General features: G+C 44.5%; 1 protein-coding gene across 24 annotated transcripts in view; it reads right to left on the bottom strand.

The window, feature by feature from the left end:
• CADPS (calcium dependent secretion activator) overlaps nt 1-21,701 on the bottom strand; it is a 2,044,505-nt gene that overhangs the window by 946,840 nt on the left and 1,075,964 nt on the right. For all 24 annotated transcript variants that reach the window (XM_069643727.1, XM_069643719.1, XM_069643721.1 and 21 more), the window contains exon 11: nt 3,718-3,930. In XM_069643727.1, the coding sequence (XP_069499828.1) occupies nt 3,718-3,930 (213 nt within the window). The remainder of the gene's footprint in view (nt 1-3,717; nt 3,931-21,701) is intronic.

The raw sequence follows: 21,701 nt of genomic DNA, 5'->3' as shown, positions 1-21,701 counted from the left end.
GCTGTCAATCATCCCCAGTCCTCATGTGAATTTAACAGTAGATATGATATGATAGGTTATTAATAACGTGCTTAATACCCAGAGGTTTCTAAGCGCGGACCCGGGATCGAACCTGTGGTGCTCTGTGTCGTCTTCCTTCCAAGGCAAGCATGCTGCCCCTGACCTATCCTCCCGGGAAAAATGGGAACTATGAACAAGCTTGAGTAAAGGTGAATTTAAGTTTAAGAGTTCTTGTACTCTAGATAAAGATATGTTAGTTAAGGAGACCCTGAGCCAGACAGGGAATCAAAATGCCCCAACCTAAATCTTCTCCTCCTCACTGTGCTCAGATCATGTACCTACATGTGGTGTGGTGGCTAGTTTTTGTCTTCTCCCTGGAATCTGACCTGCTAGTTCTTCTACCGGTCAATGTACATGCCTTAAATGCTGGTGTGAAAGATAACACTGAGGCCGTTATTAGAAAAGCAGCATTTCTTTCTTCTCATATCGTATTGGTGCAATGGGTAAGCTGGGTTGGCTCCTTTAGTAAACAATGCAGCTATGATGTTCTTGAATTGTCTTTTATCTTGACAGTGATTGTAAAGGGAATCAAACATTTAGCCGGATTCATTGGTATGTCTAGTACTACAAATATAGTTTGTACAGATTGCGAGTCATATCCTCAAGGCACCTCCAACAGGAAGTATTAAGAACACGGCGTTCCAGAGTACTGGTTGGTTGTCAAGTAATTGGAAATATGCAAAACTCAATCTTTTAAAAAGCACTTGAAGTATGTAATGTGAAAAAGGCAGACAAAAGGGCAGAATATAAGGACAGGTCAATGCATGGGAACTCATCTATTACTGGAATTACATATTTCCCTGTCGACCTGAGCTGATAACTTTTTCAGGTTATATGTCAAGGGAATTAACCTGGTGCTCCCTCTCTATATCACCATTAGAACCTGTGAAAGTATCTTTGACAAATACTGCTGAAGTGAAGTAAATCATCATAGCACAGGCATCACACAAAGGCGCTGGCCTAGATGGAATACCTCTGGACTGATTTAAAGTTAATATTGATATGTGGGTACCTACAATTACAACAATACTGAATAATATGTGGGCCTCCTGGCAAATACAATAAGCTGTAGGAGGGCACATATAATTCTAATTATTAAGAAAGGGGACCATTCTGACCCAAAATCATTTCATACTGTATCGTCCCTATTAGCGCTGGATCACAGGTTTGGCGCAAGGCTTATTGCCCATTCCCCATTGGGCCCATTCGGGAATTCCTCATTCCCCATTGGGCCCAATGGGGAAAATTTGCGCTATTACCGCCGGCGGATTTCCCGCCGGTGGTAATCGTGCTGAAAATCAGCAATTTTGCCGCGGATTTCCGGAAATCCACCAAAGCCATGATCTGGCAGACCCTTAAATGCGGCGGTAATAGCGCTACCGCCGCATTTAAGGGTTACCGCCAGACTCGTGATGAGGCCCTATGTCTTTTTTACTTTATGCAAACTTTTATGGCTAAAAAAGAGTTATAATCATGATGATGAGTGTTACATAAATGTCACCAGAAACTCCAGATGGGGCTCATAAAACTAAAATGGAATCTGTCATTTAGAATTTGATAGATTATGTCACATATTAAATGTTATTTTTCTTATAAAATGGAAAATAATGTATGTAACAAACAAAATAAAGCAACTTTCTGATCTTCATTGCAGTGCCAGTGCAGTAGAAATGGAAATGTTATGGATGACCCTGGGACAGGAGAGGTTTGTAGAAAGGACAGGTGTGCAGGATTATCTCTGTTCTTGGTTGCTGTATATTTCAGAGCAACTGGAATATTTGTTTAAGGGAGTTTAGCGGAGTTGTTGCCAGCCTATCTCAATTTGTTCTGCCAGAATGTCATGTACTTTTTTCGGAGATGCTAGTGGGGGGCCTGCCTTCTTTTGGCATACACATCAGACCTGGCATTTGCCAGATGTAGGAGAGATAATACTCTTTCTGTCCTGGTGAAAGAAAAAGCGAATTTCTCTGGGAGGAGAAGTTGACTTCTTTGTGGTCTCTGAGCCCACATACCTTTGATTGCTGTCAATACAACATTCTATGAGTGGTTGGTGTACCAGTTTGATTCTTTTTATAGCCACTCTGGCATTATTGACCACTGATTTATTTACATGGGTATCAAGTCAGCTAAAGCATAATTCACAGAAATTACATCATCCATATAAACGATCACCCTGAAGTCATGAAGATGCTGTAGTATTTTGATTCATGTGTTTTGACTAATATGTATGCATGCAATTTAGAGGGATATATACTGAGTAACAAAACATGTGAGTAACTGGAACATACATATTCACAATGGAGTAAATAAATATTGTGCGTGAGAGAGGTATCCCTAAATGAAACCATAATGTAACAGAAATATAAAAAATATCAATAAAAAGTAATACAATTACATTATCAAGTGTGTATAAGTTGTAATTGTGTATGTTTATTGTGTGTAACGTTTTATTGATGTTTTTCCAAATAAATGTATTCATTCAAAAGTATAAATATGTTTGATAATACTGCCCTACACAAGAGGGTTTGTAGGGATTGTGATGCCATAATATGCTACCAATGGCCAACACATTAAGGCACACTGACAAACAGAACAGATGAGGATTCCCAGTGATGTGACCAACTCTAGTGAACCTATATCTGATACACCATAAGAGAGCACATCCACATTAACCATAACATATTCTTGACTGAAAAGCTCTACATTTGAGATAGCTACAGGGATGTGTCATTGCTAGATCCCAAGTATGATTTTTCCAAACACATGTGTATGCCAGGAAAAAATAAAAATTAAGGGTAAGATGCAAATTATTACAATCCGGAGCACTATTATATTAATAATCTGAAAATATAAATTTGGATCTTTGGAATTTTTGGGACAGATTAGTTATCTTTTACATGTTCTCTATATATGTGTGGTACACTGGCAAACATGCAGACTCTAGCAAGCAACAGTTCAAATGATAAAACAAATTATGACTGTGCAGCACTAATTTAAATCCTGATATCATTACCTCATATCATTTCTGTTTGCAATGCTACCATGAGTACACAATTGTAAATATACAGCAAACTTGTGTGGAGTCCCTTAATTCATGGAATTTAGATCTAATACGTGGGAAAATTTGCAATAGAACGGGAAAGGGAGTCAACTTGATGTATATCTTGTACAGGTATTACACCTTATGTCAACATATGTGTTGTGGATTTTGAATAGTCTTTTTCTTACAGTGTCACAAGCTCAAATCTCTTTTTTCCTATTTTGAAATTATGGAAGTGACAGCCACTGATACTATTTCGGTGTATGTCAAGACACTATGAATCATGACATTATTGCATTAGAGAACTCACAAATATTCTGTATTGGCCATCATTTGTAAATACATCTAAAATGCAAGAAATGGGGGTTCAATTAAATTAGAGGATTCAAAGGTCGCATGATTATTTCTCCCTTTATGATATTATTTTCAGCCTGTTTTTTTCTATTTTTTTTTTAATGTAGCACTTCCTTACAATTCAAAAACATTTTAGCCATTTGGATTAAATGTGTTTGAAATGCTAATAGTAATACATGTTTTTAATATGGAGCCTGTGCTTGGAATCAGTCTGTTAATTGGCGAAGTAGGATCCCAGTGCTTAAACGTACTAATTTACTTACAAAATTGGGAGATTGGGGCATCTAGCTGGGGGACATTTCCTCCTTTGGCATTGAGTTTTTGAACTTGGGTGGGAGGGACCGGTTTATGGGACTGGCCAGTGGCTCGATACATTGCCTGGACCCAAAGGATGCGATCCTGTTCATCATCGCTGGCAAAGATCACAGTGTCGCCTTCTTTCACCGCATTAAAAAATGACCTGCCACCTTCCAGCCCTGCAAAATACAAACATGAAAAACATAAATACAATGCAAAGCAGTCAAAGAATACACATTTTGAATGATATAAATGCAAATATTGAATTTTGAAATATTTAATGGAGAAATACGTTTGTCAGTAAAGACCTGCATTATGTCTACCCGTGTACTACCAGTCTTAGAGAAATCATATTTCCCTACTGCGTCTAGGCTAGCTTGTTGGCCACTGTTGAACATGCTAAACTCTGAGAAGACTAATATCTCATATTTTGCTGCATACACCTTTGTATGCTTTGACGCTTTCTTTATTGGTATCTCTGACTGTTTTTAATGATAGATCGATGGTGTCCCTGCCCTTTGCCTACCCTATTTAAAGTGTTTACACTTGTGATTATTCCTTCCACGAATGCCATTTGGATGCACTGCACACCAATTACTTCTGCAGTGTGTGGCTGAATAAATAACGTTGTTTGTTGCATGTACCTATTGGGGTTCTAAATGCGTGATATTTCGCACATTCCAACATGTCAGGAAACCCAGTGAGCTCATACAAAAAAAATACTAAGTTTTTTTTTTTTTTAAAACCTTTATTTTTGTTGCACTTGGTCACTACTTTCACTTGGTTACAGAGACATCATAATTATAGACATTACATTTTACAATATGAATCACATTACAGCATCAAGTTGTTCAAGTCCGCTTTTCTCGGCGAGATACTGTTTGTACCTGCCCCAAATGTTTTTCGGGCGCGAGGCTGGGAGCACAGTATCAATATACAGTTCCTCCATGTCGTTCGCCCATGCCATGTCCCTTTCCCAGTCCGCCTTAGTAGGGGAGTGCGCACTCTTCCATCTGAGGAGGATCGCCCTTTTGGCGAGGAGCAGACTTACATTCAGAAGCTTTCGCCAACTCGGGCTTATTTTCTCAATTGACCCCAACAGGCATAATCGTGGGGTCCACTCTAGTGGGTGGTCTGCCATCTCGTCTATCGTCTGACATACAGCTTCCCAGTATCCCCTCAGTGCACTGCACCCCCAAAGCATGTGATAAATGCCAGCATTGTCCGCATGGCATCTCGGGCATTCCCCTGTCATGGTTGGGTATATGCGTTTGAGTTTCTCTGGGGTGTAATGTGTTCTCTGAAGAATTTTATAGTGGATTAGCCTGTATTTGGAATTGCAGGATATCTGTTTCACGAGTGCACAGTATTGAGACCACTCCTCTTCCCCCACCTCTTCTCCAAGGTCCTGTTCCCATTTTGCCCTTGCCGGACGTTGCTCTTGTGGGCGTGTGTGGAGTATGGTCTTGTACAGTGTGGAAGCTGTTATTTTTTGGCGTCCCCCCATAAACATGTATCCCAGTCCCATGTTGACTGGGGGTTCATCAGGGAAGGTTGGCCATATATTTTGTGTAGCTGCCCGCAGACCAGAGTATTGTCGCCTAGCCGTAGGTGTGTTACCCACCTCCTCCCTGATATCCTCCCATCGAATGAACTGCCCGTCCACAAATATCTGCCCCCATTGTGTTATGCCCTTAGCAGACCAGTGGCGGGCCGTCTCTCCCTCTGACGTAAAAGGAGTCTGCGGCATACCCCAGAGCGGCATACTAGGGTGGTATATCCTTTCAGTATTGTACATTTCAACAATCCTGGACCACGCAGTGATCACCACTTTAGAAGGTCTCAGGGAGTTATAATGCTTAACACCTGACCGTGTAATTTGGTGGAGTGCTAGTGTGGCCTCTTTTTCCAGTTGGTTAGGTACTGGGCCCGCTGGGTTGATAAATGTCGTCGCCCATTGGTTCGCATGTTGTGCCTGCGCGCTCAGGTAGTAGAGTTCAAAGTCTGGGGCCATCAAGCCACCGTACATGTAGTCGTTTGTAAGTGTCCCCCAGCCCACTCTCGGATGGCCATCCCATACAAATGAGGAGCACGCGCCCGCAATTTTAGTGAATAAAACACGCCCCGGCCACACCGGCACCGTGCTAAATAGGTAAAATAGCTTAGGAAGGATTATCATTTTCACCAGTGCGATCTTACCCATCATGGATACCGGGAGGGCCCCCCAGCGCTTTAGTTTCAGGCACAACGAGTCCACAAGCAGGTTGTAGTTCAATGCTCGGGATAGCTGAGCAGTCCGAGCAATCCATGCTCCCAGATATAGAACATGCGTCGGGCACCACTGTAGCCCATGCAGGCCCCGTGGCTTCTCTGTGGCCCCTGTGATAGGGAACACTTCTGATTTATTAATGTTAAGTCTGAGTCCCGAGAGTCCACCAAACCTCTCCACCACCGCCAGGACCCTCCCCAGTGTTCTGTCTGGATCTCTCAAATATAGCAGAATGTCGTCTGCGTACAGGTTTATAATGTGCATTGTTGCCCCTATTTTTAGCCCACAGATGCCGGCGAGAGCCCTCAGTTCGTCTGCTAATGGTTCAATTATCAGAGCAAACAGCAATGGCGAGAGCGGGCAACCTTGTCTCGTGCCCCCCCGGAGCTCAATCTGCTCTGTTAGGGTGCCGTTAATTCTAATCCTGGCCTGTGGGGACATGTACAGTAACTTTACCCATCTCAGGAAGTTCGGGCCAAATCCGTAATTTCGCAATACCCCAAACAGGAATGGCCAGGACACCGTGTCGAATGCTTTGCGCATATCCAGCGACACTGCTATCGCCTGCTGATCCGGGGGGGTCGTGGTTAGGACCTCATGGCATTTCCTAATATTAGTAGCTGCTGACCTGCCGGGGATGAATCCGGCCTGATCTTCGTGGACCATGAATGGCATCCACGGTGTCAGTCTTGTGGCCAGTATCTTTGCTAACAATTTGGCATCTGTGTTAATTAGTGATAGAGGTCTATAAGACCCGCAGTCCTCTGGGGGTTTACCAGTCTTAAGCAACAGTGTTATCACCGCTTCCCTCGTGGACGCTGGGAGCTCCCCTCCCTCCAGGGCCTCGGTCCACATAGCCAGTAACCTGGGTGCCAGTAGGAGCTTAAATGCTTTATAAAATTCTGCGCTTAGGCCATCTGTACCCGGGGCCTTCCCGTTCGGGAGAGCTTCGATGGCCCTTATCACTTCCGCCTCAGTTATCGGGCTTTCCAACACTTCTCTCGTGTTTGCAGCCAGCAGGGTCGTCGGGATACGGGATAGATACTGCTCGATCTCACCTTCAGTGGCGTCTGACTGGGGTGAGTATAGCTCCTCGTAGAATTTATGAAACGTGGAGCGTATACTGCCCTGATCTGTAGTAACCGTGCCCTCCGCCGTTGTTATACATGGAATGTCGGTCGGACCCCTCTCCCCCCTTACCGCTCTGGCCAACAGCCTCCCCGGTCGCTCGCTCTCACCATAGCGGCGAGCGGCCGCCGGTCTGTCAAAGTAGCGGATCTCTTGATCCGCCGCCTCATTGAATTCGTCCAGTGCGTTTTTTAGGTCTAAGGCTAACTGAGGCGTCGGTTGAAGCTCATATTGTGACTGTGTAGCAGCTATTTGTGTTTCGAGGCGCTGCATCCTATTCCTTATATCTTTGAGGATGCCACTCTCACTCGATATAGAGGCGCCTCTAATACACACCTTGAATGCTTGCCACAAAGTCGCCTGGCGAGACACAGAATTATCATTAAATGCAAAATACTCCAGTATGTGCTGTTCCAGCGTGTTCCTATAGACCAGGTCACGCAGCGCTGCAGGTTTAAACCTCCAAGGGGGTCTATTCACTGCTTCGCCCGGTATTCGGAGGTCCAGCACTATCGGTGAGTGGTCAGAGAACGTCCTGGGCAGTATCTGTGCTGCGAGTACCCAGGCCAACACTACGTTGTCTAGTAGCCACATGTCTATCCTGGAATGCATGTCGTGCACCGTGGAGTAATAGGTGTATCCCCTCTCGGATGGGTGTAATGTCCTCCATGCATCTTTTAGCCCCAGGTCTGCCATATGAGCCATTATCGCTTGGGCGGCCTTAGTCAAAGTTCTCACCTGTGTTGAGGTGCGATCCATGTCCACATTCAAAATGGTATTGAAGTCCCCCCCGCAAATCAGGTGAGCAGTTGGATAGTGGGCCAGCAACCCGAAGAGTTCGGTGTAAAACACCGGGTCATCCAGGTTGGGACCGTAGATATTGAGGAGGACCACCTCTCTATCTTGCAAATTGCCATGTACCAAGACATACCTGCCCCCTGGATCACACCTCACCTCCTTGCACGTAAATCGGAGGGTTCTGTGTAACAGTATTGCTACTCCCCTGGCCCTATTCGAGTAGGTTGTGAAGTATTGATGGGTTCCCCACTTCGGCGCCAGTTGTTCCCCGTGTTGCGGGCCAATGTGTGTCTCCTGTAAGAATAGGATTTGTGGGGCATGTCTGTTAATGTAGGCCATGATTTTCCTTTTCTTAACCTTGGAACCCAGGCCCCGAACATTCCAACTCATGATTCTGATATTCTCAGAGCTCCTACCCGCCATCCCGTTCAGTGTGAATGCATTGTGAATCTGTAGAAGAGTGTCTCATATAGTTCCCATTCGTGCAAGTATGTTGTAACCTCGTGCTTTTAACTTTCTCCCCATAACAATAACACATCCCCACTTCCGTCCCGATCCCACCTCCCCCCACCCTCACAGCACCCCGAACTTCTACTGTGCTTAAAGAAACCCCCTCCCCCCCACTAACTTTTAGCATATGCACCTGCAATTGGGGGGCCTGCGGAGATCCCCAGGGCCGATGCTCTTTCAGACTTAGAAAAAAACAAAACACTTAATCGGGTCCGGCATTACTCTCACACATATTAATGGCGGCAAGGACAGTCCCCACGTAGCACAAACCGTAGACACTGATTTCCCACCCTAATGAGTGTCCCCCTCCGGGGAGAACTGTTGAAGTAAGTGGAGCGGGCATGCATTGCCGTACCTCTCCGGGCCCTCCCCAGGGAAGTCATTCTTGATTAGCGTCCTCGGCGCTCCCCACGACCGTAGGGATGTGCGTCTCCACAAAGTTGGCGGCCTCCTCAGGGAAGGTGAAGAAATGGACTTTGTTCTTGTACAGGATCTTCAGTCTCGCCGGGTAGAGCATTGCATATTGGACCTGTCGTTCCCTTAGCAGTTTCTTGACACCCGTGAATTGTTTCCTTTCTTGTTGTACCGCCAGTGTAAAGTCAGGGAAGATCCGTATCACGCTAGCCTTCCATCTCAGCTCCTGCTTCTCTCTTGCCGTACGTAATATCAAGTCCCTGTCCCTGTAGTTAAGCACACGTGCGATTATTGGTCTCGGGTACGCACCGGGTTTCGGCTTTGGAGCCATAGATCTGTGTGCACGCTCTATTAGGAACATGGGGGACCACCCTGGGTCGCCCAGCAGGTCGCGGAGGAGGGCCTCAACTCCTTTCTCCATAGAGCCCTTCGTCACATCTTCAGGCACCCCTACAATACGGATGTTGTTGCGTCTTGATCTCGCCTCCAAGTCCTCGCATTTAGATTTAACAGTTCCCAGTTCAATCGCCATTGTGGACACCGTGCTTTTCAGGTTTTCGAGCGCCTCCTCCGCGCCTGATATTCTGGTTTCCGCTTCGGCTATGCGCGTCGTAGTTTTATCCAGTTTAGCCTTAATGGATGCCACATTTGCAGTGATCCCGTCGAGTTTGTCGTTCAGGGCGCCGAACCCCTGCTGCATAGCGAGGAACACCGCTTGGGGGTCCATCTGAGCTTGCGGTGTCGTTTGTTGATCTGGGGTGGGCGCCGGGGGCTCCATCTGCGAGGTGGTTTCCTTCTGGATATTTGTGGTGTACTTGTCGATGGCCCCCCTAGTCTTCTTGGATCCCAGGCTCTTGGGCATTATCCGCTGTTATTTGTATGGACTGATCGCCCCAGGCCACCACGACCCTCAGCACACCCGCCGACAGGCGTCCCCGATGCCTCCGGTGCGCAGGGTCCCTCCTCGGCAACCCCCAGCGGACCAACTCTGGGCCCCCAATGTTCAGGTCGTGCGTTGTCAAGCCACGGGAGGGGGGGGGGTCAAGAGACCGTGCCGTAGAGGAGACCTCAAGCCTCTGGAGCGAGGGCCGTCGGGGGCCCGATTAGCAGTTAGGAAGTGTAGCCGTCGGCTCCCGCCAGGTAGGCAAGGTTCCCGTGTTCCGCCGTAGCAGTCGATGGATGGTGGGGCGATGCCGAGGGGCCGAGATGAGGGCCACAGTATCCAGCCGGGTTAAGCAGCGCGGTGGGGAGAGGCCAGTAATGAAGGTTCCTCCGCGAGCAGGCCGCGGATTGCGCTCGCTTTCTCCCGGGCTCCTCCCCTCTTCAAGGCGGCCGCGTAAAGGCCCCAGGCGCGGGCGCTCTCCAGAGCCGCGATAAGTCAGGATAGCAGCAGGCGTTCGGCCCAGAATTTCACCTCCGGGTAGCCCAGTCACCACCGCACCCTCCGTGCGTCGCCCGGGTGTAACCGGACCCGTTGTGCGGATATATTTGGAGCTCGGCCCTGGTTCACTCCGGAGCTCACACAGAAGCGGCCATCTTCCTCTGTGCGCAACAGCGCCCCCCAAAAAAAAAAAAAAAAAAAAATACTAAGTTTAAATTCATAGGGACCAATTCACTAAGCATTTTGTATTGGTGGAAATGCATTTGTGGCCTTGTTTTTCTGAAATGTGAAAACGGGACATGGTAAGAAAACAGAAGCACCTGTGACTAAATGAGCAAACGTGGTGTACTCTTATACGCACTAACCTTTCATCTGGAAGAGTGTCAATGGCGAGAGTACATAAAGTAGGGACACACGTGACCACTGAAAGGGAGCATCGCGTTTCACATATATAACGAACATGCAGCCATGTTCTGCTGGTCCAATGTGGCTTAAGTTATTTTTGGAATAGCAGCACATCTGAGTGAACAGGTTTATCTTTTTTAAGAATGCCCCTGAAAGTAGTACACTGTCCCACAAAGGTAACACTGTGCACAGTGAAAAAGGTTCACTTTTATTGTTTCACTCCCGGGATCTTGTGCCAGGTTTTTCTGTTTTGTGTGAAATGACCCATTTGTGTGTAGAAAGCTGGCTAGTGGCAAATGTGTGTGCTGCATGGGTGAGTCTTTGTGAATTCATAATTTACAGGTGGCTGCAAGTACAATTTGGGGGCACACACATTGGAACCATAAACGGAATTCTTTCTAAATAAGGCCCATATAATTTAATTTGTGAAACACAGCAGTGTGTGGATAATCCCACTATCCCATATTCACGAACGCATCCACTACTTTGGGAGTTGTCAAACTGTGGGTCTATTAATGCCAGTGGGACAGACCAAACCATAGAACACAGATTCATTTGTTGCACACATTTGTAAATGCTACTATTTTATTCGTAGATGCTTATTGCCTTAATTTAACAGACCCTCACCATATTTTAATCTGGTTAGCTAAAATGTTCATGTAGAAATTGGAAATCATTCGTGTCCATAAATCCCTGGCACACAGGAGACTTTCTAAAATACTTTCACAATGACAAAGCAACTGCAATCTGTAACCCTATAAATAACTAGGGTAAGGTACCATTCATTTGGCTCCATCAGGAAACCTGTCTACCGATACTTTTCATCCAAAGTTTATGACCTAAGTTAAAGTTAGGTAAAATGAACAGTGTTTGAAGACATTGAAGAATCAACGTGCCCTTAAACTTTAATGATCACTGAGCCATGCAACGCTGGGGGTGTTTTGCTTTGCCAGCCTTGCATAGCTCATTGGAAATGTTGGCTGGGGCACTGCATGTATGTATGTATGTGCGAGGGGGTGCTCCTGTGCCTCCTCGCACATACGGGCAGAGCAACCTGGAGCGGGGCATTTTAGCAACCACGCGCAGGCCCCTGCAGAATGCACGTTTATGGCGATTTATTTTTTATTTAAATGTGTATGGATGTGTGTATGCTTGTGTTATGGGACTGTGGTGGGACCAGGATGGGCAGCCCTAGGATAGTGGTGGGAGTAGGGTGGGGAGAGCCCAGGGTCTGTACTGGGAGTAGGTTGCAGTGACGGCACGCAAAAGTTCATAGCGATTTCTGCATACTGTCCACTGGTAATTTTGGGGGGGGCCCGGCCTGCCCAAACTTTGCTCAGGGGGGGGCCAGGCCAAAAAAGTTTGAAGACCACTGCCTTAAAGCAATCACTGGTTCATCCGTTCATAATTAGCTCAGTTTTTCTTTGAGCTAAATCTGTTAAGAGGGTATGGGGTTTGCTAGAAGCAGAAACCAACGATCCAAATACCAAAGATTACAGCATATAATAACGAAATGTGATTAAAAAATGAATGTCAAAAGAAACCACCCATGATCAAAACAAAGCAACCATAATGCAACCAGCGAAAATGTGGTTAATGGTCCAATTAAATTGAAATTATTTAGAAAACTGCACTTGTCGGTTCTCTTATGTCAGTTGAACATATGTAGAAAGACTGTGAAAGAAGCAAAGTATTCAGAAAAAGAAGGTGCTGAAGTTGACTTGGGCTTGTTGGGAGTCTAGCAGCTGTGAGCTTACTTGGCAAAGTTTATTTACTCAAGTTCGAATTTTGGAGAGAGTCTACATAACTTTGATTTTCTTACAACCTGATTCACAGAACGTTTTGCGCGGTGCAAAAGGAATAAGTACACTTTGCGCTGCGCAAAGCCAAAGTTGCTAATTCATGGATCAGATTTTACGCAGGTCTGCAACTACTTTGCATTGGTCCTTACCTAGTTTGTACTCTGCAAAGTGTAGGAATGGCCAGCGCAAAGTAATACATAGGGGGCAGAACATGCATATTCTTCATTCTGTGCAAAATGAGAAAGAACGAGGAATAACGTGGGCGTGTTGAGGGACGCACCGCGCAAACAACCATGCCTCCTCAAGCGTAAAGACAAACTTATTTATGGATTTCGTCATGCAAACTACAGGAGACAAAGGAGGACACAAATCTCACGTACTCACCGCCACGTGATAACTGTCTCAAAGAAAGCCCAACTATAAAAACGCAACACAACGTTAAGAAGTGGTCGTGTGTGCCTAATTTTGATTTCTAAAGAAGCTTTGTACTGTATTCTTTACTTTAACACAGCATACCTTTCATTTTTAAGAAGTTAAAGTGCAAATACTATTGAAGAAGAGAACAGGCATTGCCCAAGGCAAGAGCCTCCCCATTTTAACAGTGAAACCAACCTTTCTCAAAGTGCAAAAGCAATCTAACTGTACTGTGAAGTTAATTGGCCTAAGATATGAGTGTGCAAACATTACCTGAAGCTAGAAGAGTGGCACCACGGCTTCTGGGTAACGACTTGTGATGATCACTGGCAGAAAGGTGTAAGTAAGGTTGGGGAAGGGAAACTGGCTGCTTGTAAATACTATTTTGAAGTTGACACAACCTGCAGTGCCAGAGACTGTACAAGACAGAAAAAAGTGAGTCTTAAAGCCAAACCCAGGTTGCTCTTGTGGCTGATAGACAGGAGAGGCAAAGAGGCTGAACCTTTTTGAAGAGAGTTATTCAGAGGAAGAGTGCCCTGCCTACTTGAAGTTGTTGAAGTACTTTAAAGAATGTCTTGTTGAAGCCTATCTAGAAATACAACCATGAAGCTGTCGTAGTAGCCCAAAGTACTGAAGATGAGGTGGTATATCTAAGTGTCAGTAGCTGCAACATTGTAGTATTCTAGACAAAGTAGAGTGCTGTGTGACAAAGGTGACTGTATCAAGTAGAAGTGAAGTTGTTGAAGTGGAAGCAGCAGCACTAAGAAGTCATCCTGACAAATATATCATTGTGAATTCTAAAACTGTAACCACGAACTGTACATTACTGGCAGTTGAGGATATTTCATTTCTTTTTGAATGTGGCAAGTCTTCCAGTTGACAAAGCATTGGGGCCGGGATTACCACTGATGCTATTTGGTGGAAGCCGATAGTGGATATTTCACCAAGGAGAAAAGGTTTGCAATCATTGGAAGTTTGGTTAACAAACTTTTACATTGACTTTGAAATATCAAGAACCGATTGGAAACATTTCTTTCTTTGGTTGAACCCTAACAGAACTGGCCTTGAATCTTGAGAAAGGGAAATCATCCCGGACAGTAGACAGTTATTCAGACATAGTGGATGTTGTTCATGCAATGGTGTAGTGTCAAATATTTTCTTTGTGTATTTGTTGCTAAGTGTGAGGGCCAGTTATCCTTTGTTTCCCCTTAGCCTTGGTTAGGCAGGGAAATCCTCAGCAGATTAGGGATAGTGAGGTATTTTGAATATTTTCTTTCAGAATAAAATGGCATATGTTGATAAATCATCAAACAGCTGTCTGCCTCGTGTTAGTGTCCCCTCACACCTTCCTGTGACTTACTGTTGACAGTGTGTAAGAGTACTGTCTGCGCTCCACTTGGTTCTCGCTGACATACCCAGGCTCTGCACATCTATCAGATGGCCAAGGGCTATGCCCCACACAATGTGCCAGGTGCACTTTGTCTGCTGTGGGCACTCTTCTGAGTGGCTGAGTCCTATTCTGGCACAGCAGGGTGCCTGGCTGACAGAAGAAACTGAGAAGACTTGCACCTCAATGGCAGGGCAGCCTGTCCATCTGGCTCCCTGCAATCCACTGGTTCATTTGGCGCACTTGGTCCATCCTGGACTTTGTGATAGGTAATGTCTTCAGCATGTCCGCTCAGGGAGTGCCCCCTTAGATGGATGTGTCTCCCCTCCAAGCAGTGCAAAGGCCAAGCATCCCAGCAGCTCCCCGGCAGTCAGATCAAAGTGGAATGGAGATCAGCTGGCTACAGGTCCAGGCTGTAGGTGAAAGACCACTGCTCAAATTGTTTATTTCACTTACCTGGTGAGGTGGCTGGCACGGCCTGTGGAGCTCTCACTTCTGGCTGTAAGCACCCGGCACCCACTGGGGGTGACCTGCTCAAGGGGTAGTGGCAATTGGGGAGAATTACTGGGGCGGTACACCTGTCAAATGATAATGCAGGTATCTTAAGGGAATCTCAGGGAGGACAGAATCCCCAAGCAGAGCAGAAGGGCAAAAGCTCACTTGATCTCGATTTACTGTATGAATACAATCCACGAGAGCAGGGATTAAAGCTCCTTCTGACATGTTGGGTTTCAAGCAGGAGGTGTCTGAGAAGTTACCTCAGGGATAAAAGGCTTGTGGTTGCCAAACATTCATAGTGACACCACATTTTCATCCTTCAATTTCAGCTCTTCCTATAATTGTGAAGCAGTATTCACCAAGAGTTGGTTTGTTCACACACTAATAGGGAACGTGAGCTGGATTTACACTGTAATGACAACATTTGGTTTTTACCTACTGATGATGTGCTATTGCAATGGTAATCCTGTTCAGTACAAGAGGAACCGCAGGTTCAGACATTGGTGTATGTGCTTGAGTGTGGAGCCAATGGGGAGTAGCTACCATCTGTGGGATTGTGAGTGAACGCCTCTAAGTAAGAATCCCACCGAACAGTATTGATTCTAATGTGCTGTGGAGCCTAGGTTGTAGAGCTGCTTGCCTCGGGACTCCATTGTGGACAGAGGGGGCCACCTCTCTCGCCCGTAGTGTACCGTATGTTCATGGGGAACCTGGTGAGAAATCATTAATAGACTAACTGACTCTGGGTCAGGGTTTTGTAAGTAGCAGAGCAGCTTCCTCGCTGCGATCTACTGGAAGTCATCCCTTGAGTCAAGCTATTGTCAACAGCACTGCTGGGATTGGCGCCACTACTGCAAGGGTTTCTATCCTTCCTGCTGCGCTGCGAGATTCACGGAAACTCCCACTAATCCTAGTTGCACCCGCAGGGGTGCAGGCTGGGCGCAGAGCACTCTTCTCCCTTTCCAGTCAGCCTAGCCGACCAGATGGCCTTGGCCCATGGTGGCTCAACCCAGCACATGTGAGGCAGGGACGGGAGGGGAGGCTGGGTCTTGTTTCACAGATGTCAGCTGGAGCCCCAAACCCTGGGTGCTGAGGTGGCAGCTTCAGCCCGTACCCTGGTAGTCCGGCAGTCAGGTAGTCAGGTAGTCATGACCTCAGGGCCAACTGGTGGGGGTCTGAAGTTTAATGGAATGCCCAAACAAATTGAACTGAAAGGGCCACTGCAAAAAGGACCTGCCAGCCTTCAAAAACCTTCACACTGAAAATGGGCCTATTAAGGCAAACTGTCGGGGTTCCTGCAAGTAACACAAGGAAGAGCTATGTGAATTGCCAAACATTGGAAATCGAAAAGGCCTGTCTTTCATTACAAAATAAAAGGTTGAACTGAAAAAGCAGCATTTTTCAGTGAAATTGACACCCATCGAACGGAGGTGCATTATGACAACTCAGACCCACTTTTCAGCATAAAAACCAACAGTAGATAATTAAAATAAATGTTATGAATGACTATAACAAACAGCCCTCTACTTTCAGCTGTCACATTCAAAAACAAATGTTGCGTGCAATGAAATAGGAAATCCACCGATGCAAAAGCAAAGTGACTCATGATCAGTAAATTACACAGTATTTCATAGAAAAAGGCTGATGTTTGAAAATACAATATGTAAGTTCATTTCAGCCAAGGACCAGGTGTGGGTCTCTGAGCAGGATTCTAAAATGGCTTCCCCCTCTGCAGGCTTGTTGCAAAGGGAATTCCTTTGAAACTCCTGCATACCAGTTATGTACAACTGCAGTAAAGTGACTATCAGTGACGTGATTACCAGCCCTTGGTGGGGAAAAATACAAAAAAGATCAAAACTGTGGTTGATTCAAGATTACCTGTGCAGAACGCCAGATGTCAGCATGGCCTCATGACATCACAGGGCCAGCCTGGCTTCTTATCTGCAATGGGAGATATCTGTGTGGCCGATGCATCCATACTATTTATAACCAGTGGCCCATGGGACCACATATTCATGATTTTCTCTATTATCTTGAGGTCGTGAAAGGCCATTCAGGTGTCATCTAAAAGCGAATTTAAAGGCGGTTCTGTGGCGGTAATTCGCTTAAAAGTTAGAATTTAAGAACTCAGGTACCTAGCTAAAAGGTTATCACATAACTGGTGGCAAAGTTTGATCATATTCACTGCTATCCTTTTGATTTTGATTTTGAATAATTTATAATTTATAATGGGTTCAAAATGGACTGAACCGTATAATGGCGCAGATTAAATCCAAGAAAACTGGTTACCAAAATTGTATAGATACCCTGCATTCCATCATAGAAGCAAAACAGTTCCCAACAGGCCCAGAGATGGCTGAATATTTAAACAGGAACATTTTTAGGGCCTTACAGAACTTGAAGAGTGAGTCAAGGGTCCTAATTTCCCTAGGTACACTAGTCCAGAGTCTAGTGCCAAACACTGCAAATCTTCTATCTCCTCTTAATAAAATGTGGATGGAGGAATAACCAGCAGAGCTTGGTCCCTTGAGCGTAGACATCTGGAAGGCTGGCATTGATTGATCTTATCCTTCAAGTAGTCTGGTGCTAGATTGTTCAAACACTTAAATATCAGACATGCCACCTTAAACTTAATGCAATCCGCAACCGCTAACCAATGGAGTGATCAGTGTGAGGGACAAACATGAGAAGTTTTTCTCAGTCCACAGACCAGCCTGGCTGCTGCATTCTGGGCCTATTGGAACCTGTATAGTTGTGTTTTTGGAATGCCCATCAATTGGCTATTACAGTAATCTAAATGGGCATTTGTGAGTGCTCCTACCACCAGAGCATGATCCTCTTCCGGCATATACGGGAGAGTATGCCGAATTACATTTTCATGTAATTGACAAAAAAAAGCACCAACTGTGCAGGCAACATGGTGCGAACACAGCTGTCATTTTATTAAATCCCCCATGATTAGGTGAAGTGGAATATATATATTCTATTATATATATATATAATAGTGCCTGTGGTAGCGGCCCTGTAGTTATAGTTAAGCTGCTCAACCCACAGGAAGTGCACTTTTTGGGTGGCTTATAACTCCGCCTGCAACCCCCGGACCAATCCTCAAGAAACTTTGCAAATGATGGATATGGCCCGTCAGATTTCATCAAGGTGGGGCAAAGTTATTGGGGGGTCCCAACATTTTTCACATATACGCAATGGAAAAAAAATGGGCTCACGTCTACACCCCAAACACCTGGACGGATTATCACTAAATGTGTGGCAGGAGTGGCGGCTTGGTCCCGAAAGCATGAGTTTGTAAGTTTGGTGTAAATACGTCCAGTATTTTTTTTTTTAAAAGACCAAAAAGTAGGGCAAAAGAAATTAGTGATAACTGGGTTTGGTTCGAGGACTCACTTCCCTGTCCGGTCCACGGACTGGCCTCCGATTGGTCCAGAGGACGGCCTGAGGTCCATAGACATCGGGTGCGCCCGCTGATTGGATGGTGAAAAGTGTGAAGTGTGTCTGATTTTTTTTAAACGTCCGCCACGTTGGTTCCACGGACAGTCGCAGCTGACAGCGGACTTCGCAGTGGAGACAACGTTTGGAAAACACATTTAAGGTTATTTGTGATGGCAAGAGGGGCTGGGAAGGGTGGGGGAGTGGAATAAAAGATGATATGGGCCTATTTTTGTGGGTTGAACAAAGCCGGGCAGGTGCCATAGCTGCTCGCGTGGTAGTTTGCGGGCAGTGTTCTGAACGGAGAGCTTGGAAAAGACATTTGGGGTTATTTGATGGCTGAAAGAGGGCATAGAAATGGTAGGGAAATGGAATGAAGGTAATGTAGAGCTGTTTTTATAGGTGAAGAAACGGTCTGCAAATCCTGCTGGAGACCGCAGTCACTTTCGGTGTCTGCAGACATTATTTTGATTGCAGGGATGTGGGGGGCGGGATGTTATTCATTGACCATGTATGAAACATACTTACTATACAGTTAATTGTGTTGTGGTCATTGGCTAGATTCTGGGGGATATGGCCACAGGCCATGACCCCCAGAACATGTGCATTGGTCACAATGACTACAGTAATAATATGTGTATTGCAGTTATAGGTAATGGAGTATGGCCAGAATCACTATAGTAGTAATATGTGTAAAGTAATTGTACGTAACGTAGTGGGGTTATAACATGTTTGTAATATGGAGGTATTATGCAATTTTATGGTATGCAGTACTTATGATTGTAGTACACTTATGGGTAGTGCTCACAGATTATGTAGTTGATTAAGATTGTTATGGCTACGTAGTGGTGTAGCATTATGAAGCTGCAATATTTGGTTTGTTTTGTGGAAATTATAGGTACAACTGGTTTAGCATGATAGTTCAAAAGCTGAAGTGCTGTACAGTTTTGAATATACATTTTCTTTTTCAGACCCTCATAAACAGTACATTTGATGTACTATGTTTGGTAGAACATTAGTGTATGACACCCTGCTATTGTTTAGCCATTATATAATGATTGGGTCATTGGGAACAAAAATCTGTACTGGATAGAAAGAAAACAAATACAGTTACGTGTGTGTAAAGGTGATAGTATGGTTGTTAGCACTATGTTGTAATTAAGGGAATGCTTTAAATAGTTAGGTACCTGTTGGCGTATTCTAACTACATTAGAGGTTTGAAGATGCTGCTGCACTAACTGGTTATCTGACCACCCGGTAAACCTTATGGGGATCAGGTGGCTTATCACCAGCAGCTCCATGGACAGTCTCCGGGCCCACCTCGCATGAGGACTGTATCTGCAAGCACATGGTGCCATGGCTATTTGCACTTACTTAGAACTGGCCACCCCAGCATCACTTACTGGAGGTTCCTTATTGCACTCTCCCCTTGCACCCCTCTGGCACTTCTCCTCCTGTTTCTGGTTTCCTCCTTTTTTTGGTCTTATGCCGACATGCAAATATTTGGGGGGGTTTTGGGGCTTCACAAATAACCAAGAAATAAATGAATAAAGTAAATGAAGTTTGGACACACTGGAAAGAAGATACTATGATAAGTGGCTGCAGATTGCAATAGATGAAGAGTTTATGTGCCACAGTGTTAGCCAATAGCGATGTAACAGCCAAAGGAATTTGTATTGCCAATGCGCATTATGAACATGTGCCTGTGGTATTTGCACATTTACATCTTACTGCACAGGGCAATGAGGGGCACATGCATGAATTCAGGAATGGATATGATTGCGGGAATAGATGTAGACAGAAGCTCACCACCTTTTTTTGGTCGTGTACCAATGTGCAATTTTTGTTTTTGGGGCTTCACAAATTATCAGAAAAATAAATGACTAAAGTAAATGAAGCTTGCACATGCTGGAAAGTAGATACTATGATAAGTTGCAGCTCTTTCTGACAGACTGCTTTTCTTCACAATACATTTGATCTTGCCGGTCCAGCTCTCTGATAGAGAAATGCTTCTCATAGTTGAGAGCAGGGGGCACATTGCTATTCACCGATAGGGAAATCTGTGCCTGTGTGCACAGCGCATGATGTTATTTTTGAAAGAAAATGTAAATGTATTGATACCGGTAAAATGGAAGTAAATACTGTGATATGTGGTTTACTTGAAATATTTGGTTGTTTTTGTAGTAAAATGTTTGCAACTAATATTATTACTTTTTGTGGCATGTGTTTCCAGAAATGAAACTGACTTGGGCACACTGTGAACGCTACATGAAAGGTGGCATTGTTATGTGTCCTTCAAAACACCACACGAAGAATGTGTGGGAGTAAATGTGCCCACAATCCTCAAAGAAATGATATGATTCACTGTATTAAAAGCTCCATTTCCATTTCAGGAAACTGTGTTTGGAAGCAGTTCATCCTCTGCAACATCGGAAGAATGGTTTCTTAAAATGCAATGTAAGCAAGATTTTAAGTAATAGTTATTGAAGTGTGGAAAGTGTACTGTGTGCAATATGATGTACACTGTGACAGAAGAATTGTCAATTTGCTGCAAAGAGTAGACATCGTAAAAATGATACTTGAAACTTTAATTTATAAAATAAGAATGCACTATGTATATTTAATTGTAAGCTGATTACCAAAATATGTTTTTGCATTATCAATTTTTCATAGTTATATACGTCTGCTCTGTGCGTGTCATGGGTACAGTCAACCAGCCAACGGCTTCTTCAACAGTATTTGGACAATAATTATAAACAAAGGATATGTGATAACAATAATTTGTGACGACCACCAGACAACAATGTGTCCTTTTGTGGTTGCAGTAACAAGGAGCAACAAGGGGGCATATAGGTTCTAGAAAAGTGCAGATGTGAAAGTGTTATTTCAATTTTAAAGCAGTAGTTTCTCCTCTGCAATGGACCGCCATGTGCATAGGTTTTTCATTGGTTATGGAAGATCATTTTTGGTGAAGAACACAAAGACTTGAATGGATAGATCGATGATCTGATTTGGCAGTAGAAGATTACTGTTGACAGTTTCACTATAAATGTGAATGCTGAGAAGTTCAGTAGCTATGAACTGTGTTAGAAAAAGTTTAATGTTTTCATCGTTGTGTGAAAATGAAAACTATTTGTTACGGTCCCAGCTATTGCTGTTTTCTTCAAAATAAAATGTTTCTATGATTTTTGTAAAAAGACACAACATTTTGCCTTTGTTGTGGAAGTCTGTGATTAAGTTCCTTGTTCTGCCTTACATAACTTTATGACGTTGGTGATGACCTGGTAAGTTTGGCTACGCTGCCCTCAAACATCATTGAAATAGGTGGAGCACATTCTGAGCGTATAGTGATGTTAGCGTTAGGGGAGGACAAATGTAATCAGTGCCATGAAAGCCTTTGAAGTTTGGCTGATAGAATCTTATTGAGTTCATCTACTTTATTGAGAAATGTAAAGTAGACAGATTCTATAAGATTACTTTTTTTGTTCTATTTTTTTAAA

This window comes from Ambystoma mexicanum, chromosome 2p (assembly GCF_040938575.1).
Source record: "Ambystoma mexicanum isolate Mex_15411 chromosome 2p, UKY_AmexF1_1, whole genome shotgun sequence".
Taxonomy (NCBI): Eukaryota; Metazoa; Chordata; class Amphibia; order Caudata; family Ambystomatidae; genus Ambystoma; species Ambystoma mexicanum.
The sequence above is the reverse complement of the archived record's forward strand: the minus strand, read 5'-3'. Positions and strand labels throughout refer to the sequence as shown.